Genomic DNA, 25,997 nt, shown 5'->3' with positions numbered 1-25,997 from the left:
GATCCGTTGCCGGACACAGAAAAAGACAAAAATAAATAAATAAATAAATAAAAATAATAATAAAAATGAACCAATTATCATAGGTTTAAATCAATGCCCATTTATCACAGGACAACTTTTCTTCAATGAGTAACATTTCTATGAAATAAAAATGAAATTTAAAGTGATATTATACCAAAGAGGCTGTTGGAGAGTTATTCTACAACTTGTAGTTGACACCACCATCATTTAACTTTTATTTTCACTCTAATTAGGCTAAGAACTTAAAGCTTGTTCCATAATTTGATACCCAAATCCTCTGACAAACTCAAGTATTTTGCTACCTAATTAATTATCAATAAAACCACTCGACTGCAAATGTCTAAAGGGTTAAGGGTTGAAATTGTCTTCTATATTTTTTATCTCCAATAAATTATTAGCAGAGTGCTAGGTACTATAGACAAAATAATTTTTATTACTTAGTAAGAGACAAGAGAGTTAAACTAAATTTATACTGTATTTAGAGACTTAACCAACAAGTATTTTCTACTATGCTTAAGGCCTAAAGGTTAAGCACCGGGAAATATATCAAGCTCTTCCCTTCCCCCTTAAATTTATAATTCAGCTAGATAATCAAAACCAGGAATAGTTAACATACCCATGAGTATTATTTCACAAGGGCTAACCGAGTGTCTTTTTTTTTTTTCCTTTTTGTCTTTTTTACTGACCGGTAACGGGATCGCAACCCTCGGTGTCACGCCCGCACCGGGGACCGGCAACGGGATCGCAACCCTTGGTGTTGTGCCCGCACCGCGCTCAACCAGTGAGCGGGAACCGGTCTCCACATGGGATCCGAACCCTCGGCAGGAGCGGCGCCAGGCAGCGCACTCTCCAGCGCGCCACCGGGCCGGCCCTAACCGAGTGTCTTTTAATTTCATTTAAATGCTCTGACGTTTGGAATAGGAAAACTACCTAGAGAGTTAGGGAGGACCTCACAGGTAAGATCTATACTGGGACTTGAAGGATGGGTATAATTCTGAAAACAGAGGGACAAATGTTCAGGGCAAAGGAATGGACACTGGAATGTGAGAAACAAGCTTGAGGAAAAGTTAGTAGATAGACCATATTGGTTTTGTGTGAAGGAATGGGAGATAACATTAGACATAAAAAATCAGGAACATTGGCACAATAACAACTTGGTAGTATGGCAGATATCAAAGCTTGTAACGAAGGTGTCCAACCTTCTTTTCTACCTTCCCTTCACTTTGCCAAATCCAGCCTCCTTTCCAGTCAGTATGTCACTCACTATTCCCGCCATGTTCTACCCTTTCCTATATTCTGCCTTTGCTCATGCTATAATGTCCATTAAGTCTTCTTAAAAATCCCATCCATTCAAGAGCTTGGTTCAAACGACAGCACAGGTATTTGTCCTAGTAGGTTAGTTGTTCTGAAGAACAAATGAGATAATTTATGAGAAACAGCTTAGAAAACTATAAAGTACTAGACAAATATACAAGTATATTATCTGTAGAACCCTCTGTGTTTTTCTCAAGTCCTGGCAGCTGGCTCTAGTTAGTCATAATTATTGAGTGCTTATGTGTATGAGGTAGTGGGTTTAGACTATAACAAACATTTGGAACAACTGGGTCCTGTTTAGCTTCCCTCAGGACTTAGTATGTGACTATCTGCCAATCACCTACAGTGGTTCTAAATCTTTTTTTTGGATCAGAGTCTCCTTTCTTGGAGAAATGGTCCCCCAAATGGTCAGATACACATAATTTTGGGAGTCTAATTTTGAGTGTAAAATGAGGGAATATATCATTTAGGTTTCAAAATTAGTTTATATCATGTAAAGAAAATGAAAAAACAAATGAACAACTTCATTACTCTTAAGTATTGTTACTCTTGTGGTTCTCATGAGGTACAATATTACAGGCAGCAACAAGTGAAAATATTACTTTAGCCCCAAGTACGTAATTCAGTTTTTAATGAAAAGAATTGGTAATTTTCTGCTTTAAGAAATGACACAAAAATAACTGAGTTCTGATCTGTTGTTTCAATAAATTTCTTGGTTTGTAGATAACAGTCATTTTGCCAATGTTACTATTTGTACAAACCTTCCACAGAGCAGGCATTGTGCAAGGGCATATGCACAAGTCACTGCCATATCATTCGGCCATAAGCTGCACATGTGAATTCCTTTCTTTCAACACACTGTCTTTTAACTACTGTTTCTTCACTGAATATTTTGTGCAACCTCAACATTAAATCATATTAACAAATCAAGATGCTTTCAAGAATATGGTGCTTCTCCCCGTCTCTATCTTCACTAAAGGAGAAAAAAATACAGCAAAATATAAACAGAGGCAGAAACAATGTTCTAAGCAGGGCCATCAGATAGGGAATTTTTGAGGCCATAAACTTCAGTATTGTCCATTGGTAAAATTATGAATTTATAATTCTTATTAGTTAAATGCCATCAGAAGATTAACACAACAAACAGGAATTTAGAATATACCCGCCCCTGTTTAACTCTCTTATACTCCCTAACAACAGATTCTAAACAATGTGAGTAGCATCCTAAATTTCTAAGTGCCTGTGGATTAAAGACATCAACATAAAGAATCCCATACAAAAAAAGGAATAAAGAAGGGCACCCTGTCTCCTAAAGCACCTCTTCTTCCACCATCACCATTCATCTACATACCTAGGAAACTCACATCTTTAATCCATCTATTCCCCCACTCCCCACATCTCATCTGCCACCAAGTCAAGTGAAAACTTTAAATCTTATTTCTGTTTCCATTGCCTTGATTCAGGCCCTGATCATCTCTAACTGGAACTACAGTAATTCCCTAAATAATCTGTCTCCTTTCCCTCACATCTTCAAGTTTGTTGTGGTAGAGAGAATATGGGCTTAGAATCAGAAAAACCTGGACTACAATTCTAGGGCAGCCATTTATTAGCAGGGTGACAATCACTCAATCTCTCTGAGCCTTAATTGTTTTATCCATTAAACAATATCTGCTCTACCTATGTATGCTCGGTAGAATCAATGGTATGGTAGAGTAAAATACTACACTATACTATCATCACTGAAATCTAGATGCATAACCAGAAATTGGCTTTGGATCAGAACCCAGAATTTGGTTACTAATATGCTGTAGTTAGGGTTCTTATTTTTTAAAAAGGTAGGGTAAACCTATGTCCAAAGGTTCATTCAAAACAATATAAAACGTGTTGGATATTAAACATAGAATGTTGGTTATATTTAGGGATCTGACCTACAGATTTCTTCATCAGCTTTTTAGGAAGCTAATGGTATACAGAATACTTACCAACTTGCCCATTGGCTGCAGCAGGGGCAGGATATTCCAGGGAAAAGTGACTCACTGGAAAGAGCTTATCTTAAAATCTATAGTAGAACTTCATTTATTTTATGATCTCCACTTGGTAAAAAAATAGTAGAACAAATAAAAGATATCATATATACTATTCTTAAACCAACCACAAAATTCAAGTTCTTTTCTTTAGTAGAAAAATCTTCAGAAAGGGGATAGTATGTGGACTTAGGTTTGTTTCCCAAAGGGCATTAACAATTTCATGAGGTTTAGAAAAAATTTTCCCTGGAAACATAGATACTGGGGGCCTAATGCACAGCTTTACCTACGTGATTGCAATAAAGACTGAAATAGGTTGTAAAAAGTATAAACTCAAAAGCATAAAAGAAACCTATCAGTTTCTCAGTCTAATAACATCTAACTCTGACACATTCTTTAGCAAAAACAAGTGACAAATTCTTTAAAAAATTAGCTTAGAAAATATTTTAAAAATTAGCAGAAAAATAAAGCTGTAATATTCTTATATGTTCACTTCAATGTTTCAGCAGGCAGCTCTAAAAGGACAAAGGAATCTTTCTAAGCAATAACTGGAATGCAAACATTCACTGAAAACAAAATTCTGCACATCAATCTTTATATACACACATACACACACAAACATACCACACACACGATATATGTATACATAAAAAATTTTAAAGTCAATTAATAATGAAGGAGTGATAAAATTATATCACCATACTGCATCTTGTAATGAATTAATGGATCTCAGCATGATCATCAAAGACTGCAAATATCACGAAAAGAGAAGGAATTAGATTTGTGTACTGCCAGCCCTGCCCTTCAAAAAAAAAAAGAGAAATGAACCTACATGTGATCAAACTTATGATCCAACTATCAATTTACAGAAAATATAAAGGACCAAACAACACATTAAAACACACATAGAGGGCTGAATGGTTAGCTCAGTTGGTTAGAGTGCAGTGTTGATAACAACAAGATCAAGGGTTTAGATCCTCATATCTGTCAGCTGCCAAAAAAATTTTCATAGCTGTTATATAAACTTTTCTGATGCACCTAAATAGAAATTCTGGCACATTAAAAAATCCATCTGATTGCTCTTGAGTATTATTTCATTTGCTTTTATCTAGAATTCTCAGCAAGTATTTTTTTCTAAAACATGAATTTTGAGTTTAAAAAAGGCAGAAAGCACTGAATAAAATCTTAAGTGCTCAGTAGAACTGAAATAAACTAAATATTTTCCAGTAACTTTCAACACAAGCTAAGAAATAAAAATTTGAAACAAAAAAGGGGCACAAATGCCATCACTGATCTGGAAGTAATTAAATAAAAAAACATGACTGACCTATACTGATCTTTAAAAAGGAAACCTTGAGAACTAAATACTAAGCTAGTCTTAGTAAACTGTTAGTTTAGAGAAAACTTAAATAGTATAACTGTTAAGATTTATACACCAATTTTCTGAAAAAAGGCAGAAATGTATTTTCACTACATAATATATACTTTCCCTAATGTAAAACTTGTGAAAAAAAAGCTCCAAACGAACCAACTCTGAAACCCAGAGGCCACTTGTTCAAAAACAAGCAGTCCAAAAAGTTTCTGCTAAAACCTATGTATACTTGTAAAATTCAGACCTTTCTGTGCTCTTCTATATAAGGCTGCAACCAGAGCAAATTAATTGTGTTTCACAGCAAAGGCATAAGAGCTGGGTAAGAATCTTGTTTCACCGCTACCAATTAGAACTATAAAAATCACTATAAGGCTAATAGGGCAGAATCTTCATATAATGAAAGCTCTGGCATCCCTAGGTTATATCCTACTTTTTCTCAAAGGGGCAAAGCAGCCCAAGCTTAATCCCAAACAAAACTATCTTAAGTTAAAATGACAAAGTTTATTACAGTCCCCACAAATATCAGAGTGCTCTAAAGAATATAACTTGAATAAGGGTCATGAACCGGTTCAACACAGTTAACTGGTGGTTTTATGAATTACAATGAATGCAGCTACTCTCTAAAAATGAATGTATCAAAGAGGAAATAACCTCCTTGGCATGCTTACAGATATACAACACATTTATTTCACTGCTTTCAAGCACCAGTGCTAGAGGCTCAGAATAAGTCAATGGGAAAAGGATTTCAGTCACAGCTGCAAGCAGGTCTACTGCAGAGAGAAGATGACAGGCTCCGGAAAGTAAGAAGCAAATGAGAGGTAAGTGAGTAACAAATACATATGGAGTTAACCTAAAGGTTTCTTTTATCTTCAAGAACTCTGCTACCATAATCCTTCATTTCTATTCAGTAGTTTAAAAACCATAATAAAAAATTTATTAATGCTAACGGGGAGAGATGGGATATGTAAATTTTATGAACAAATGGTTTACTCTTCCTCTTAGTGCCCCATCCTTTGCAGGGAAACTAGGAAGGTTAAGTAAAACAATTACTACTTAAAGTAAAAAATGAACTGGCCCAAATCCGGCAAATTTAGTGATTAAATTTAGAAAATGTTGCAGAAACATGGTATGAAAGATGAAATTACTAAAAAAAATTATTTAGATCTTAGTGATATTTATTTTTCCTTCTCTCAAGATAAAGAAATTCCAAAATGCTTTATAAAAATGGCATTTATATCAGTACTAAGATAAACCAGAGCAGACAGCCAATTACATATAAGAATTCCTAGCTAAGTCATTTATTGACCTTTGTTGGGCTTGGAATGTTTCTAGGTGGATGGTCAGTGTGTACTGAAAGCTCTAGTCAGAATTATTTAGTGTTCTGACTTTTCCACAGTTCTGTATGTACTCAAAGGAAAGGTAAACAGATATTAAAGGGTCAGGAAACACCTAGCTTGTCATTATAACCACCGAAAAAGTTAATGTACTTATTTCATTAATTGAGGCATATCAGGAATATGATACTTCTGTGGGAATTGGCTGCACTGTCACGAACGCAAAACAGACCTATTTAGAAGGGAGGGACTACTAAGTTCAAGTGTTTTTTATTGCTTTTCAGAAATAAATAATGCAATCTAAATATTTCGTATCTAGGGGGAACTCTGGCATTCCAAGTTCAAACATGAGTCTACAACTACAGCAAAACAAAAAATGAGAAATTAATAAATAGCTTATTTTTCACAGCTATCAGTTTCTTTCATGGAGCCTTCCAAAATCTAAGCCTCTAGAAAGTACTAAATACTTGGCGGTCTTATGTACAAATATGAACAGACATATGCACGCTCTCATTTTACAGACCTTGAATTTTGTTTTAAAGGAAGGAGTCAACTTTGGCTTCGAGTGTTTGGCATGGGTACAATTCCTTAAAAAAATAGATGACCAGCTTAGCTACTGACCATGCTGACCATTGTCTGGAACTGGACCAAATCACAGAATAACGCCATATGGCTCTCTCTTATAGAATGTCGGAACAAAGCACAATTTCTGAGCACATGTAACAGAGCACATCTGATAACTTACTCTCTTCTAACCAGTCTGGATTACAGACAGAATCAACACCAGAGGAAATGAAACAGACTGTTGAGGAACACGGAAATAAACTGCACTGGGCAGCTCTTCTGATACTCATGGTGATAATACCAACAATTGGTGGAAACATCCTTGTTATTCTGGCTGTTTCATTGGAGAAAAAGCTGCAATATGCAACCAATTACTTTCTAATGTCCCTGGCAGTTGCTGATTTGCTGGTTGGATTGTTTGTGATGCCGATTGCCCTCTTGACAATAATGTTTGGTAAGTATTTCACTTTGTTCCTGCCATCAAACCATACAACTATGATATACTATTAGAGAGGTGGACACTCATTTAATCTTTATTTTCCTTGAAATAAAAGATGGACTTGGACTACTTAAAGATACAAATAAACAGTCCTCCATTTTCATCATTTTCTGTGGTTGATAATCAGTTTTACAGAGCAAAAAATAATTTTTTGGAAACAATGTTACTCCCTCCTCAGCCATCTAATAAAATCACTTAAAAAGTCATTCAAGTTAGCAATATTCACAGATTCTGCATACATTACCTAACAATTAATAGTGAATAGACTTATACTTTAACTTTTCTATCATGGACACTTTTTATTTTCCTTAACAAAGCAATAACTAGGACACTCCCTGTGACAGGTATGTGCTGGGTTAATTATTAATCATAAGGTCTTTGAATCACTAAATTCCAATTTAAATTGCTAAATCCCAATTTAAAATTGGAATTGTTCTAAAAAATTCTTGTTATTTTTTTGTAAGTTTGTTTACTTTAAACTTGAACACAATTCCTACATACACATCATGTTACGAAAAAATTATGTTACTGAAGGAAAAGGTCTGGGGCTCAGAGTGTCCAAAGAGATGATTCATCTGTTTAATTTTTTATATCTGACCATCTGTGTTCTTGACAGACCTCTAGATTAATAAAACCTGAGTTACGAGTTTAGTAAAAAATGTAGTTAAGACACTGAAATCTTAATTTGTTAGAATAAAAACGATAATGATATTAGAATAGACATAAGTAGTTTCTTATTTATGCATATCTCTAGTTATAAAATTTGGGTAAACACAAATAATTCTGTCAGTGAATTAAGAGGGCTCAAGAAAATTCTGAGGCAGGACAAGCAATAATGAATAAGGTTTTACCACTTTAATCAGACTCTCTAATCATTAATATTGTCCATCTAGCCCCCCTTTTATATATTTGTAATCTTTTGAATAATCTAATGCTATATGTAACCATGAAAAGTAAGAAATCTGACTGATATGGAGTAACTAAACAACCTTAATTTTGAATAAAATTTAAAAGAAATAAAGTAAATAGGGATTATGCAGGAATATATATATATATGCATATTTGGTAAACATTGTATAGGCATATGATTCAAGCTCCCATCTCCATGCAACAATAGCAGCTTAAAGTGTAAAATCATACTGCTCAAACAGTGCTTTGCTAGGCATACAGAAAATGTCAAAATACTTATCTCATGTTACCATAAAATTTAATTGATATGTCATGTTGAATAAATGAAACTGAGTAAGTTATGCAGAAGTGAACTTTAACTTTAAAATCCTTGAGTCCATAAATATCAAACATCTACTATATGCAAAATACTACTGTAGGTACTTAAATTATCAGCTAAATACTTAAGGAATCTTTTTTTTTTTTTTTAAGTTAAGAAATTTTAAAGGCAAAGTTCCACAGTATTAAAGTGAGCTGACAAAATACAAAACAAATAACAGACATAATTCCATATATTCTGTAGGAAAATAGTAGGTATCCAGCAGCTGACAATTTTAAGCTTATTTTGGTGCCATAAAAATTCTTAGCAATAAAAGTTAGAAAAAACCCAACATATGTTAACATTTTTGTGGAATGTTTTCGTATGCATGTCTTAAATACTTATGATATATATGTTTATAATATTTCATTCTTTCAAATGTTTTAATTTTTAATTATAGAAAAAAATCATAGCCTCAAACACTTTCACTATCAGTAATTAAGCTGTATAGTGGGGTTAGATTTTTAAAAAATGAACTAATCTGGGAATTTAACCACTTTTAAAAATATTATTGCATTAATTCATTATTTAACACAACTCTATTTTTATGTGAAAGTATATGAAAAAATGCATGCTGCTCTCTAAAAGCTTCAGAGGATGCATTTATAACTGGGAACTGCACGTATTACAAATGGGGACCTGATTTCAAATACCAAGTTATTTTTTTACAGCCTTTCACATGTTAATAGATACTAAGACTTTCTAAACTAATGCACTTATAAAAACATCTGATGACTTTAAAAGGCAGATGTAGACTTTACATATTTTTCTTTTATTATAAGGATAATCTTCACAACTTCTGAAGTCTGTACAAACAAAATTATCTCTGATATCATAATCGTAAAAGTTTAACCACTACCATGAGCAATTTTAGCTATCTCAGGGAAATTCAATGGAAGTAATACAGAAACATTATACTAGCTAATATTCTAATTTAAAAGTTTAAAAAAAGAGAGCAGTAAAATAAAATAGTGGCTCTTGTATGCTTACACTGAGGAATATTTTATTTAACCACTGATTTGTATTATATTTAATTATATATGGCTTAAATTTCTATTTTACCAATATTATAACTCTGGCACAACATTGTCTCTCAAATGAGTTATGCTATGTCAAATTTTCTGCCATTTCTTCATAACTGGGAACACCGAACTCCATCTTTACAGCTTTAGTTTTTTACTTGTCCATAATTCCTAAAATCTATGATCACAAATCAGTAGTTTATAACATAAGGCTTGAAAATTCCTATGTTAGAAACACTTGAGCAGGAAGAAAACATAACATTTTATGCTGATATTAAAAAAGAAAGGATGTTCACCATTTAAGAACTTCGCTAAACTTTTCCTTTTCTCATTAAATAAATAATTTAAAATGTAACAGAAAAAAATATGGCATTTGGTCATCCAGTGGGCATTACTGACTTACTTATAACTTAAGTTTTAGCCCATGCCTCATGATCTGTAAATGAAAACAGTATCTATGGTACAGTTGAAAGAAGGTGTGTAAAATGGCTGATAGATGGGTGTTTGTAGCAAGACACTCCAGGGTTTTAACTCTGGTTCTCTTGTGTTGGCTTTTAGGCAAGTCACCTAATATCTCAAAGTACAATCACCTTTTCTGTAAAATGGGCATGTTAAATTATTATTATTATTATTTTTTAAAGGTGACTGGTAAGGGGATCTTAAACCTTGACTTGGTGTTGTCAACACCACGCTCTCCCAAGTGAGCAAACCGGCCATCCCCATATAGGGATTGGAACCCATGGCCTTGATGTTATCAGCACCACACTCTCCCAAGTGAGCCATGTGCCAGCCCTGAGCATGTTAAATTTTACAGTGGAAATGAGATTGTCAAGTAGGGCCCAGCACATTACAGACACTAATAACTGGTAGGCATTAGTACATATAGTATGCAATCTAAACATGTGATTTAATTGAGATGTGAGTCTAACCAGAGATGAAACACTTGTATAGCATTAAAAAAAAAAAAGTCAGTTACCCATTTATACAGTGAAATGCTACTATACCTAATTCTGAAATGGGGGACCAAAGCAGTTGAAGGCACTTCTTTTTGGAAAGCAGAAATTTAAAAAAATCAAAGAAAAACTTTCCTAAGTATTAAACTGCTTAAAACATTTCAAACATCTAACCCCAGAATACCTCAAATGCTCAAATGTAGTAGAAAAACAACAAAAACAAAACAGAAGCTTCATAACGACATTTAAGTACTGAATTATGTCTCTCTTTTCTGAAAGATAAAGACAGAAGAATTAGAATTTGAGATTTAAAAATTGTGTATTTGAAAACTGTGTCCCTTTTGCACGTAAGAGCTATTATTTAGGATTTGTCCTTTTCCAATAAGTTCATGAACTATGTATCTCTGTGAACTCTATAGGTCTTGGAATGGCTTTTAAAATACAATCTTTTAAATTCTGAAAAGGGAAATATTTTAGGCCCTAGAATTATAGATTGATGCTAATTATTTTCTGAACAAATGATATATAACTTGGTTTTCCAAACAAAAAACTTGCCCAAAGGGTAAGCAGGTTTCAGATAAAATGAGTCTATCTCATCAAGACATGGAGTTTCTGATTAAAAACATCAGGTTTTTGTACTAATTAAAAAGAAAGCAAAAAAAAAAAAAGAGCAAAAACCACAAAAACCCCCCCAAAACAAAACCAAAAATAAACAAAAAACCCAGGCACAACCCAATTACAATGCATATGGGTTATTTACATTTCTGTGCCATATATACAATCAGTAGCAGTCAAAATTCAACTTTTATAAAAGACACTTTCGTGGGGCCGGCCCGGTGGCGCACTGCTACAGTGCGCCACTTGGGAGCCTGGCAGCGCTCCCGAGGGTTCGGATCCCACATACAGACCGGCCGCTCACTGGCTGAGCGAGGTGCGGGTGCAACACCGAGGGTTGCAATCCCGTTGCCGGTCCCAGTCCGGTACGGGTGCGACACTGAGGGTTGTGATCCGTTGCCGGTCACGAAAAAAGACAAAAAAAAAAAAAATAAAGGAAAAAATAAATAAATCAATAAAAGACACTTTCGTGACAAATTTAAATTCAAGTTAGAGTTAAACATGTTCTCATTCTATTTTCCTCCCTGCAAGTACAGCTTTAAATTCAACTGGATACATGTACTCTCGCTATAGTAGGCAGAAAGAAAAACACTTATTTCCTACTGATAATTTGGCTTATTGTTCCTAAGTAGTCTTAGAGTGTTTTCATGGCTGGGTTAGTTGGCTAGTTTGTCAAACAACAATAGTAAATAAGAACTAACATTTATTGAGTGCATGCTCTATGCCAGACACAGCCGTAAACACTTCACATGTATTACTGCATTTAATCCTCAACCCTATAAACCCTATAGGTTATCCCCATTTTACAGAGAACATAAGAACAGAGGGATACGTAATTTGTCCAAGGTCACAAAATAAGTGGCAGAGACATGATATGAACCCAGGAGGACTGACTTTAGAATTCACATTCTTACTCTGCTCTCTCAAATGTAAATGGAGAAATTCTACCAACCAAAACTGTAATATTTGGCATATCTTAAATAAACAAGAGGGTCCCAGAATTTTTTCTAGGCACTAGGAAGAACTCGTTTTTGGTTTTTTTTCCAATTATATTTCATATTAAGTTCTACAGAATACTTGGGTTTCAAGCAATACTTGCATGAATCCTTGAGATGACTGCCAGACCTCTTTTCTGAGGAAGGTATTAGATCTAGGTCCATGCCTATGAAGATACTGAACCTTGTCCGGGTGACAAGCAGAAATTTACGTAATTCTACCAACCCTTATCTATGGGGGAATTTAAAGCATACAGTCTTCATTTAAAACAACAAAATAGTTGGGCTAATATTATTTAGATAATTAAATAACTAAGTGTCCATAATCCAAGATCCATCTAAGACTTGTTTTGTTCTTTTAACAGTTGCTCCTATAATCTTCAGTCTGTAATTATTTCAAGAACCCACAGAATGCCATTATTCAAACCTCATTGAAATTAATTCCTCTAAGTTTGATTCAGAAGTGGGTAGGAGAAGGAGGTGAAAAATAGGATTTGTTTTTTAGAGAAATTTTGTATGCTTTTTTGGGTGGGACAATAAGTATATAACTTAAATGTTTTCTCCTTTCTCTCCTAATGTTTATGAAGGAGTCATATTTAGAGCCCCAGAATAGCAGTAATTTATTTCATGTACCTGATAGCTTATTTCTCTCAGACTGACTCCTAGACACAATTTTCTTTCTTTTTATTTAAATCTGTATCTTTTTTTACTTGATTACTTCAAATTTTGAAGTAATCTCTAGTCTTTATGGAAATAAATTGGACATAATACATTACAAAAAATTATTATAATAATAAATCCTTGAAACAAATTAAAACTCCTAATAAAAATAACATAAAAGTTTTAGAATAGTAAAACTATCTCACCATACCAACTTAACCTTTATTCAGTTGTTCTACATAGAAACTTTTCTAACTTTGAGCCTACCAAATTAATATTAACTGAAGAAAAGTACTATTTTTAATTTCCATCAATTCTTAGATTACCTGAATCTATTAAGAAATTACACAAGCCTTTTTTTCTATTTGCTTTGTATAAAAGATTTCTATTATTTAATTCATTATGTTACTTTTATGTTAGTTTCATAAAAAGTCTATTCACTAGTATTTCATGAAACGTGAAATCATAAAGGCTCAGAATCATAAAGATCCATCTCTCAGTCTTAAAGCTCGTAGTCTCATTCTTTCTTAAAAAAAAATTCTAGGGCCGGCCTGTGGCTCACTCAGGAGAGTGCGGTGCTGATAACACCAAGGCCACGGGTTCGGATCCTATATAGGGATGGCCGTTTCGCTCACTGGCTGAGCGGGGTGCTGACAACACCAAGCCAAGGGTTAAGATCCCCTTATCAGTCATCTTTAAAAAAAAAAAAAAATTCTATATCACGTCTTAATGTTTCTACTATTAGCAATAAGACAGCACTGACTGAAACAAGAAAATTCTAGTCATCTACATTAATTTTAATTCCTACTTTCTATTCCAAAATAGGAGTTTATAAATAAATTCATTCTGTTGGAAAGTGAGGCTAACAAGCCTTCGTAGCCTTAATTAAATCAGCACTAAAAAGCTTTCCCTACTAGCTCACAATTAGGAGGAGTATGTGGGTCAGGCAGTGGAATTTCAAAGACATGTACTTTTTACATGAGTTCTCTTGTTGCTTCCTGCTCTGGGCTACTAGATTTATGACTAGAATTTTCCAGATCTTAATTTTCAAAAGTATAATCCATAACTAGCATAGTTAAATAGGCAAGTTATAAATTATTAGCAAAACATTTAAGAAGGTAATAGAGAGAGCATGTACCTAAAGAAAGGAAATCTAAGCTACAACACAATACTTACCTGCCTTTTTAACCCTTAACCATGATCAGCATTTCTGGTTATAGCTCTAGACAAGAGTATCTTTCTACCTCCTTACTCATAGCCCTAAATCAAGAATTTTTAGGTCAGTTTAGAATGTAGCTTCGCTTTAAGTAGTTTCCAGTGCAAACTCTCTCAATTGTGTGTGATTCTTTTCTCTCTACTTAGACTGTTAGTTTGCTTTTAAGCTTAGGCAGAAGAATGCATTGCTGCCTTTGTTCAAGGTTCCTTTCCACTAATCAACAAAAAATCTGAATGCTATGGCTAAGAGGGAGAAAATCGAACTGACTAGATTCTCTAAACACAGGATTCTCCGCCATACTTTATTTCTTTGTTTATTTTGAAAGGCCTTCCATAAATTCCTTTCTATGAAGTATTGAATGCCTATCCTATACCAGCAAACCTAGGGCATCTATTAAGATTCAGACACAATCTTTCCCAGATAGTCTTCCAAAGAGCTGCATCTCAAACATTAATTTGCACACAAATCACCTGAGGATCTTGTATAACTTCAGAGTCTGATACAGTAGGTCTGGGATAGGACCCAGGAGCTTGCATTTCTAATACAGCAAATTTCCAGGTGATGCTGATACTCTCACTGATCTGAAGAACACAATTTAGTATCAAGGTTCTAAGGAACACTTTAAATTAACATTTCAGTTTTGATGAACAAATGTCTCCTCTCCCTGCCCCCACATTCAAAGACTCAACTGTACCTGAATGCAAAATCTGCAGTTTCTCTAAGGTCCCTTGAACTCAATGAATCTATAACCACCTCCATCCCTTCCCATCTCCAATTTAATTCACTTAAAAGTATTAATGAGTCCTTCCACCAAATGCTTTAATTCCTTTTCAAGAAGCTGCTAAACATGGAACCATGTACGAAGCAATCATTTATCCTCTTTTTTTAAAAAAAATATTAACCAGTTTATTATAAAGGAACAGCCAGATGAAGAGGTACAAATATAGAGCAAGATCTGGAAGGGCATAAGAGTTCTGTTCCCCTGGAGCTGGGGTGCACCACCCTCCCAGCACCTGGATGCATGTGCCACCTGGAAGCTGCCATTTATCATTTTTGGATAAAAATTCATATCAATATTATTGTTCATTTTGTTGCTAAGAATAAATATTTTAATATTCCTATTAAAAATGCCATATACCAACTCTGGAAACAGAAGGCACCAAAAAGTGGATTTATCAGCCTTGCTACCTTCCGGGTAAAGTGTACAAATACCTTTCACTGAAATCCTATTTAAATCCTGAAAATAATATATTCACAAGTCTGTCTAAAAACTCTTTTTGGTCTGGGATTCTAACCTCTCTCCAACCCCAGGCTCCTTAAATTTAAACAGTTCACAATTGAAGGATCTCTTCAGAGCCTTGCAATCCTGAGATGGTTATCTTGGTTTTCCTTCAATTATTCTAATCACTTTATACCTGTCAAAGCCAGATATACCTGAAGAAGAGCAGTTTACGTTTTATCAATGTACATACTAAAATCAAACCATAAAAGGGACTTAGATAATCTCATATGCATGATATTTTTTCTCTACAAGAATAATCTGCTTTTATAACAAGTACGAAAGTCTATACATGAGAGTACTTCAAAAAGTTTGTGCAAGGGCCGGCCCGTAGCTCACTTGGGTGAGTGTGGTTCTGATAACGCCAAGGCCACGGGTTCGGATCCCATATAGGGATGGCCAGTTAGCTCACTGGGTGGGCATGGTGCTGACAACACCAAGTCAAGGATTAGGATCCCCTTACTGGTCATCTTTTAGGGAAAAAAAAAAAAAGTTTGTGCAAAAATACAACTGACAAATAATATGAGTCCATAAACTTTTTGAAGTATCCTCGTACATTTATATGTATATATATATATTTTTGTAAAATGAATTCTAACTGAAATATTCTAGGGGGAACCCTAAAACAAATTTTAGTTGCTTCGAAACTATAAACATGTATGTAGTGGGTATATATATAATGTATAACGTGTTAAATCCACCTATGTATGAACACCTATGTAAATTTACTGGAAAACTATGTAGAATATTCAATACCACATCCAAATCTGAAATTTTAAAAACAGTTAATGTTTCTAAAGTGCTTATTAACACTATATGAGATACACAGTAAGCATTTTATAAGTTTGTTAAATGAATTAAATACTATGTCTAACCCTGAGATTTTCTTTTAAAACCCAAAGTATGTATTGCTTATTTCATGCTTGGAGTAAATGATAGAATATGGAAGGATAACAATCCACTTTTCTTCAAGATAATCTGAAGCCATTCTTTTTGGAATATTTATTCAAAAACTATTCCTTTAATTATTTCACCAAATGAGAGTTTGCTATAAACATTATTATGCTGCTAGTCATCGCTAGATGTGAGCCAAAAACCTAGGCCTTCTGGAGACTCCCACTGTAATATGTTTTTTGACATATTATATTGCCTCCTTCATATGGTAAAATGTTTTCTTTTTATATAATAGAAACTTAAAAATAAATTTTATTTTATTAGCAAGGTTAAGTTCCAGTTGCAATATTGTATAAATTGTTAAAAGATCACAAAAGGAATCAACAAAAGAGCAAAGATTGAAATAATGCAAAAATACTAAATTGATGCTGACTTAGAAAAAGGTTATAACTGTTAATAATATAAAACAGAAAATTTATTTAAAAGTTACCATCTACAGAAACATTGTATTTAATATTATTGTCTCCATTATCTGAAATTAAACATTATCTTGTAGAGGTTAAGCCGTAAAATTTCAGATGAATAATGAAAAAGGTTATAAATTACTTAAAAAGAAACTACACCGAAGGTTGCCATTTTGCAGGAGAAAATTTTTTTTGTTTTGTTTTTCTATCTTTCAGAGGCTATGTGGCCCCTCCCACTCGTTCTATGTCCTGCCTGGTTATTTCTTGATGTTCTCTTTTCAACTGCATCCATCATGCATCTCTGTGCTATTTCAGTGGATCGTTACATAGCCATCAAAAAGCCAATCCAGGCCAATCAATTTAACTCACGAACTACAGCATTCATCAAGATTACAGTGGTGTGGTTAATTTCAATAGGTAGGTGGGGAATGCCAGAGTATGGGTGGTGTGTATAGCCTTTGGTTCCATTTGGCTAGGAGAATACCAGGTCTGGTAGGCCATGAATTAAGAGGTTAAGGAAGTGTGCTGATATAGCAATACAAGCTCCTTATGTCATTAAGTTCATCACGTAGCTTCTATCAGGAAAAAGTAGAAAGTAGCAGCAAAGTTCATGTCCTCAGAAAGAACCATTTCTACAGTGTTCATTGAGATATCTTCCTACTTTGATTCTGATACGCAGGAATGTTACACCTAAAAACAGTTTTCATATTTGTCAATAAATCATAAGGTCTAGCTAACATGTGGAATCCCGCAATTACATAAAAATAACAAAAAATGAAATGCATCTTAAATCACATCTAAGAAGATAAAGAGGAAAAGAGAAAAAACAACCAACCTAAACATTTTGTAGGCAGGTATCAAAGATCATAAATTCATTTTAGAAGCCAATGTTTCAATATATGCACAGATTAAAAATGGTTAAGTGTCTGTGTAAGTGTTTTGAATACATTTAGTTAAAAGTTTTAAGAAAGATGCAAAGAAAATATGTTAAACTGACATTCGGAAATGATTTATAGGGCTGGCTAGTTGGTTTGGTTAGAGTGCGGCCTTGTAACACCAAGGTTAAGGGTTTGGTTACCTGTACTGGCAAGCCACCAAAAGAAAACAAAAGAAATGATTTATAAAAAGAAACCACATTTCTTCTGAACTGTTTTATGTCTCTCTGTCCATCTTTAATGCTCAAGACAGTTGCTATAATAGAGTATCTAAGCATGAAGAATAGAATAAATTACTCAAAGTTCTTATAAGTTAATATCAGAAAAACAAACAGATTCAGAACAATTACAATGACCTGACCAGCAGATTCCCTCCTTCCTAGTAAAAAAAATTTCAAAGAGGAAAAAAATTAAGAGACCTGAAATGCTAAAAGGAAGGCAAGAAAAATATTTAATTCTTTCTAAGCAGAGTAAGAACACTGAGGCAAAAACACAAAAGTAAAATACTGAAAATTGACCTGTATACTCCCCAAATAATGATACCAAGGCCACCTCCATTGAAAGTTTGGAGGTAAAGGCAAGGTGTGTTACTACTCTGGCATGGGAAGAAAGAAGGATCAAAGAAAAGTCTATTCAGAATGGAGAGATTTGCAAGCAGTGAGATAAGGTCAGCTTAGGGTGGACAGAGGCTAATTGACAGAGCAGAACAGGCCCCCCAAAAAGAAGCTAAAAAAGGGCAGGAGACAATGGGTGACAATTTACAATACCATCCATGTCAAATGACCCACATCTTTTGGTAAGTTCATTGCAATGAGGGAGAGGGAAAGGAAGAGTATGTGAGGTGTGTGTATTGGGGTAGGGTGGGGGGAGTAGCGCAGAGGCAGGGAAAAAAAAGAGAAACGGACCCTTAAGAATAATTAAAATTAGAAACTGTGGAATATGATCAAGCCAATAAGGTAAACAGCCTGTTGGTAGAGGTGACATTTAAATAAAGGCTGGATAACATTAGTTTATTAATTGATCAAATTTTGAGTGTCTATAATATGCTAGGTATGAAGAATACACAGAGACATAAGAAAAAGAAGTTTTGCATTCAAGGAAGACAGATATATAAACAAATTACACTAATACAAAGAGATAAGTGTGTGTAGGAGGAAAAATAAAAAAAGGAAGACTCCAGATTTATAAATTTAGAAGGGATCTTAGAAGTCTACTACTTTTATAGATGAGAAAAAAGAAACCCAGAGGGTTTTTTTTTTTTTTTTGTCTTTTTCCGTGTCCGGCAACGGATCGCAACCCTCAGTGTCGCCCCCGTACCGGACCGGGACTGGCAACGGGATCGCAACCCTCGGCGTCGCTCCCGCGCCTCACTCAGCCAGTGAGCGGGAACCGGTCTGTATGTGGGATCCGAACCCTCAGCGGGAGCGCCACCATGCTTCCCAAGCGGTGCACTATAGCAGTGCGCCACCAGGCCGGCCCAACCCAGAGGTTTTAAACATAGTCATGTGACACATAATGATGTTTTGGTCAACGACTGACCACATATACGACGATGGATTACAATAGAGTTGAAAAATTCCTATCGCCCAGTGACGTCATAGCTGATGGACATAACATAATGGTGCAATTACTTTATTTTCAACATAAATTCGGTGCAGCCTAAGTGTACAGTGTTTATAAAGTCTACAGTAATGGATAGTAATGCCCTAGGCCTTCACATTAACTTACCACTCATTCACTGACTCACCCAGAGCAACTTCCAGTCATGCAAGCTCCATACGTGGTCAGTGCTCTAGAGAGGTGTACCATTTTTTATTACATATTTTTACTGTACCTTTTCTATGTTTAGATACAAAAGTACCTACCATTATAATTGCCAGCTGTATTTAGTACAGTAACACGCTGTACAAGTTTTTAGCTTAGGCACAATAGGCTATACCACATAGCCTAGGTGAATAGTAGGCTATATCATCCAGATTTGTGTAAGGACACTCTATGATGTTTGCACAATGATGTAATCACCTAAAGATGCACTTCTGTCGTTAAGTGATGTGTGACTGTATTTGACTTGAGGACTCTTACAGCTTTTCAGCACCAAGGCCAAGATCAATGCTCTTTTTCATCACACTTTGTTTTGTAGAAACAATTACAATTTAGTAATTTTGAAAAAAAAGAAGATGCAGATGACAGGGTAAGTTCAGTTTTGAAATTTTACAAAGTGCTAAAGGGAGCTCAATTTCTTCTTTTAGATTTATAATTATCCTAGATAACACCTGGCAACAGTAAGTATGAAAAATAAGAGGGTAAGGGTATAAAAAGTATAAGTGAAAACCTAAAGGTAATTGACCAACAAGCTGGACGTGAAGGTAATGTGAATCTTGACAGGAGGATGGGGGTTTAATGGAATGTGAAAACAGAGAAGGATGCGTGTACTAGAAGTCAAGATAACAGTAACAAGAAGTTCTCCAGTACTGAAGAGTAGTAGGACAAGGAAGGAAAATATCAGAGTTCACAATTTTAGATAGGAGTAAGTGGACATATGAATATCTTCAGGGGTGCAAATAATAATATAATTGAGAAGTTCAAGAAATATAAAATTAAGGTATTAGAAGGGTCATCAATGGGATGAAGTCATGGAAGATGATGGCAATGAAGCAGTGGAGAGGAACACTATGGAAAGGTACTAAACCACTGAGAAAGATGGAGAAATGTCCTGAAGGTTGGTACCTGACTGGGGTGAAGAAGAGAGCATTATAAATAGATTAGACATCAAAGGGAAGTGTTTTGGGGGAGAAAGAACAGTAGGAAGGTGACCTGGAAGTAACAGGGTAGAGCAGAGGTGAAGGGCAAGACAGTAAATACTTTGGGCTTGCAGCCTGTAGTATGCTGACCCCTAGTGTAGAATAACAAGTACAAAGAATCTTCTTTCTGGTGGTGCACGTGAGGAAAAGCAGAAAAACCCTTTCATTAGAAAGGGTTTGAAAATATTCTTGCCAAGGGTTCTTTAGCTACCATGAAAAGGCTGTGCAGTTGATGGAGTGCTTTCAGATTCACAGAACAACAAAGGGATTCTAGTGGTTTCTAAAGATCAATTAATTCAGATATTTAAAAATGTCTGCTCTTTCAAAGGCAAAAGAGTCAGACTAACCCTTTATGTTATTTGTCTAATAAACTACTTTACTAAGCAACATCATATTTAAATATCTACTTCCTGGTATTCAAAACATTGTATTAGAAAATTAGCATGAGGTACACTTCTTTTATACCTATTAGAGGAACTTTAAATTTTGAAAATAAATTTCACAATCTGCATGCTCTCAAATTTTTAAGTAGCATTAAAAAAATAAAACCCCTTAGTTTATTTTCCCCTATGGAAAACTAAGGGGTTTATTATTATTATTTTTGTTAAGAAAAGGATTAAAAGAGATTCAAAAATATCAAAAGATAAAACATTCTATTAAATTAAACTGTATAACCTCAAAGATAATAAAATAGATATCTATTCAGAATTAAGATACTAAATGAATATACTCTGATGTCTCTCTAGGTCAACTACATTGGATATTAAGATAAAAGAAGCTTCTCTTCTGAATTCCTTTTCCTTAATTTAGGATAGATGAAAAAACAAAAACAGATAATGAGGAACACATTCCCTACTATATCACGGACATACTATAGATTTAGGGAAGCTTTCATTATCAACCTGAAATCACTAATCAATCTCTTTGTTTGAAAACAAGATTTGCTTACTTAGGTTCTATTTGTAAAAACTTCCAATGACAATGTTTGGACATATTCTGCATGGGTCCCAGGAATTATTAGTAATGCAATAACCAGCATAAAGTTACTAGGATAAAATCTAAAAGGACTTAATCTAAGAGTTATAGGTCCTAAAAATTACTCAGTTTATCTTGTTTCCTCTTCTTTAGGTATTGCCATTCCAATCCCTGTTAAAGGGATAGAGAATGATGTGGATAACCCAAATAATATCACTTGTGTGCTGACAAAGGAACGCTTTGGCAATTTCATGCTCTTTGGCTCACTGGCTGCCTTCTTTACGCCTCTTGCAGTCATGATTGTCATCTACTTTCTCACTATCCAAGCTTTACAGAAGAAAGCTTACTTGGTCAAAAACAAGCCACCTCAACGCCTAACATGGTTGACTGTGTCCACAGTTTTCCAAAGGGATGAAACGCCTTGCTCATCACCTGAAAAGGTGGCAATGCTGGATGGTTCTCACAAGGACAAAACTCTGCCCAATTCAAGTGATGAAACACTTATGCGAAGAACGTCCACAGTTGGAAAAAAGTCAGTGCAGACCATTTCCAACGAACAGAGAGCCTCAAAGGTCTTAGGGATTGTGTTTTTTCTCTTTTTGCTTATGTGGTGTCCCTTTTTCATTACAAATGTAACTTTAGTTTTATGTGATTCTTGTAACGAGACTACTCTCAAAATGCTTCTGGAGATATTTGTGTGGATAGGTTATGTTTCCTCAGGGGTGAATCCTTTCGTCTATACCCTTTTCAACAAGACATTTCGGGATGCATTTGGCCGATACATCACCTGCAATTATCAGGCCACAAAGACATTAAGAACTCTTAGAAAATGCTCCAGTAAAATCTACTTCCGGAATACAATGACAGAGAACTCTAAGTTTTTCAAAAAACATGGAGTTCGAAATGGAATTAATCCTGCCATGTACCAGAGCCCAATAAGGCTCCGAAGTTCAACCATTCAGTCTTCATCAATCATTCTACTAGGTACACTTTTCCTAACTGAAAATGAAGGCGACAAAACCGAAGAGCAAGTCAGTTATGTATAGCAGACTGGCACAGTTTTCATCTAACATATAATGATGAGTAAGATAATGAACAAGATGTAAATATACTAAGAATTATATAAAGAACTTTATGTCCTACATAATTCATCTCTTTAAACTAAGAGTTAAGTATTAAGATTATCCATTTTTCCTCATTTGGACAAAATTACTCCATGAAAAAAAAATTTTGTACAGCTACATATAAAAAAAAAAAATCTCTATTTTGGTTCCAGTCTCTAATATGATGGGTTTGGCACTTGTTAAATTTTTTATTTTCCAGATATCACTATGACAGCATCTCAAATCCTATATTTTATGCATCTGAGGGCATACCTAATTGTTTCATGAAATCTAAATACTAGAATTGTAACCACACTGCCAAAGCTCCACCCACAGACAATCTAAATCAGAGTAACTATCTTCCCACAAGCTCTGTATTGTCTATAAATTTGTGTATGTACATAAACATATGCACACCTACAAAATTAACCATAATATCTATGAACTATTTAGCTTCAAATCCTGAAAAAAAAATTCCTTTCTTACAATTAACTGACATATATTCCTATAGTTCATGAGAAATCATTCTAGTATTTCCAGAATATTCTAGAAAATAAAATGTAACCCCAATATCAACTATTTCTTAAAAAGTATAACATAGCCCCAAATCCTTTCTTACAATTAACTGACATATATTCCTATAGTTCATGAGAAATCATTCTAGTATTTCCGGAATATTCTAGAAAATAAAATGTAACCCCAATATCAACTATTTCTTAAAAAGTATAACATAGCCCCAAATTTTTCCACTCTATATAACTGACATTTCCATTTTATAAATACTTCAAAGAAATCTATACTTTGAAAGCAAATATCAGCATTAAGCACCCCTAAGGGAACAAAGAAACTATTTAATGGTCTTACCTTCACAGAAAAGGAATAGATTGTAGCTGTGTAGAGTAATTTTTTAAAAACCTACTTTCATTCTATTTCATATTATTGTCAATTAATGAAGAGGGGAAAACAAAGGTGCAGAAAAAAGAATGAAACAGACAAAAATAAAGTAAGGATAAATCACAGCACCTAGAACATAAACACAAAGATACTGAGGCAGAAACAGAGAATAGCATACAGAGACCATGTACCAATTTGACATAAAATTCTGAATGGAGATATTATAAAGATAAATCATGCATTTGGTGGTAACTGGTTGATTGCTGGGGTTCCTTCGAATTATAAAGATCTATCATGAAGCAACATTTTTATACTCAAGGAATCATTTTATGTGGTCTAAAAGATATCACTACCAAGAATCTCTCACTCATCTTGCAAGACCCATCTATATCTGAAAGCATGTGAATGTACACATTGAAAAATATTTAATTTTATGTTGTAACAGTCTAAGTAATAGCAACTAGTGACTTCCAAGACTGTCTAATGTTAAGAAACATCCATATAAGATCACCAACTTGTTTGCCATTATAGCAACTTAATTTCAATAATTATATAAGGACCAATGCTTCTTTTGACTTTTCTTCATTTTCCTTTCCAGTGTAAAGTTAAAATAACTCAGATTCTATTCACTTGCAAATAAGTTTCAGTCATCTCCAAGTTTCAGTCAACATACTGTACAGTTTTATAATAATAATCTGCCAACTAGACAAATAACAATGGGCCCAATAATCACTTAATGTACTAGGTTTATTTCAACTTAGTAAGAATAGTTTTCAATTTAATTTTTTAACGTTATCAAAGCATTATAAACAAATAACAATCCACAAATATCAGAAGAAAAAAACAGTATAAATACTACAACTCCCTGGACTATCCTGTGAATATAGGAGATGATACAAATGAGAATTTTTTTTTTCCCCTTTTTTTTGTCTTTTTTCGTGACCGGTAACGGGATCGCAACCCTTGGTGTCGCACCTGTACCGTGACCGGCAACGGGATCGCGACCCTCGGTGTCGCGCCTGCACCGCGCTCAACCAGTGAGCGGACCGGTCTCTATATGAGATCCGAACCCTCGGCAGGAGCTCCGCCACACTCCCAAGTGCCGCACTCTACCGAGTGCGCCACCAGGCTAGCCCACAAATGAGAATTTTACACAAATTTCACCCTATATGCTGAAGTACAAATAAGTGTTTACTAACATGTTTTCAGTAGTCATGCCCAATTAATACACCTAAAAAGAACTTATTAAATGGATCTATCTTAGGTAGCAGAGAGCTCAGCAAAGCCTAAAAACAACTCACAGGAGACATCTGCTGCTGAAACTAGGAATTTAACACACATGTGAGCTACAGGAACTATAAGGGCAGAAATAAATTTTGTTAATTAAAGAGCAATGCACTATGAGATTAAAAAGATAAGAAAAACAGTTTCATAAAGGCCATCAACTTTCTATGCAGCAGACTATACACACCAGGCCACTGACTTATATTGATATGAAATACAAAGTTACTGACAACAGGAATAATTAACACTGACAATGAAGAAAGGAAACAATGTAAGAGAATACTTTACACAACCTGACAGTTAATTAGGGTATGCCTGGAAGAATATACTTTCCATATGAAAATTATTTAGCTTCCAAATAAAAATTCTAAAAAAAAAAAAAAACCTACCCTGGATGGCAATGATGAATCATTTTTTGTTTGTTTTTTAATTGTGTCTAAACTCTAGAGCAAGAATAAGGAAAAGTTAGGGTCATAGCTTCGCTGCAATGATATGCCAAAGATGACAGGAAGAAAACAGAAACTACTCAGCTTATATTTTGCTTCCATCTTTTCTCTCTGAAATAATGATTTTTAGACCAGAAAGGTTAAAAAAAAAAAAAAAATCACAATGCAAAACAGGTGAAGAGACTGGCTGCCTTAAATTATTTCAAGTCTTAAAGCTAAATGAATGACCTACCTAAACAGAAGAAATTTGTGGATGTAATTATGGCCACTGCTGACAAATTTTGGAGAAACTGGCAATAGTGCAAAAAGACTGTCAGTGGCTAAATAATCTAATGTACAAAAAGAGAAAAAAAGATGGAATTCAAGAAATTAAAAGTATGGAATCTGTTGCAGATCTTTTGAAAAAATGCAGAACAGCTTATACACCGTTTTGTCAGATCTTGGGAGAAGTACCAATGTACACCTGACATTTCTATGAAAAGTGTCACATAAAAAACAATCATACACAACTACTCACATATCCTGTTCCAAAGGTTCCAGACTAGTAGATCTGGGTAAATATTATGTCGTTAGTATTTAATAAAGGCTCTCTAATGCTTTTGTGAATAAATTGGAGAAATGAGGGTCACAGGAAAATACAATGAAAGAAATTAGTATTTGGCTGAACAACTTCATTCAAGAAAACTCGTGTAAGGAGAAACCTAGTAGCCTGCTATATGGGTCCATGTTTTTTTCAACATTTTAATCCTCAATAGGAAGAAAACATTTTACAGCTTGCAATGAATGAACGACTTCTCATATGGGATATTACAAAGAGAATCCTGTAACTAGTTCAGAGTGGATGTTCAAGAAATACATGTTAAATTACATTACAATTTTTATAACAAACTTTTACCCCCAGGGAACGTGGGGTAGAAAATCTCTTCTAGAGATTAAAAGGACCTGAGAAACTTGACTCACCTAACATGTACATTGGGAACTTTTTTATTGTGTAATTTCATCACAAATAAACTGTAACAGGCAGTATCCAAATAGTGCTGAAAAAGTATTTTCAAATTTCTTTAGT

At 34.5% G+C, this 25,997-nt stretch overlaps 2 protein-coding genes across 2 annotated transcripts in view; one reads left to right on the top strand and one right to left on the bottom strand.

The window, feature by feature from the left end:
- PSMD1 (proteasome (prosome, macropain) 26S subunit, non-ATPase, 1) overlaps positions 1-25,997 on the bottom strand; it is an 84,571-nt gene that overhangs the window by 32,998 nt on the left and 25,576 nt on the right. The gene's annotated exons all lie outside the window — the stretch shown is intronic.
- On the top strand, positions 6,735-22,250 carry HTR2B (5-hydroxytryptamine (serotonin) receptor 2B, G protein-coupled). The gene is given in 3 exon segments (XM_008587764.1): positions 6,735-7,083; positions 16,710-16,910; positions 21,358-22,250. Coding segments are annotated over 3 exon segments (1,443 nt in total).

Source organism: Galeopterus variegatus, unplaced genomic scaffold (assembly GCF_000696425.1).
Source record: "Galeopterus variegatus unplaced genomic scaffold, G_variegatus-3.0.2 Scaffold4530, whole genome shotgun sequence".
NCBI classification, from domain to species: domain Eukaryota; kingdom Metazoa; phylum Chordata; class Mammalia; order Dermoptera; family Cynocephalidae; genus Galeopterus; species Galeopterus variegatus.
The sequence above is the reverse complement of the archived record's forward strand: the minus strand, read 5'-3'. Positions and strand labels throughout refer to the sequence as shown.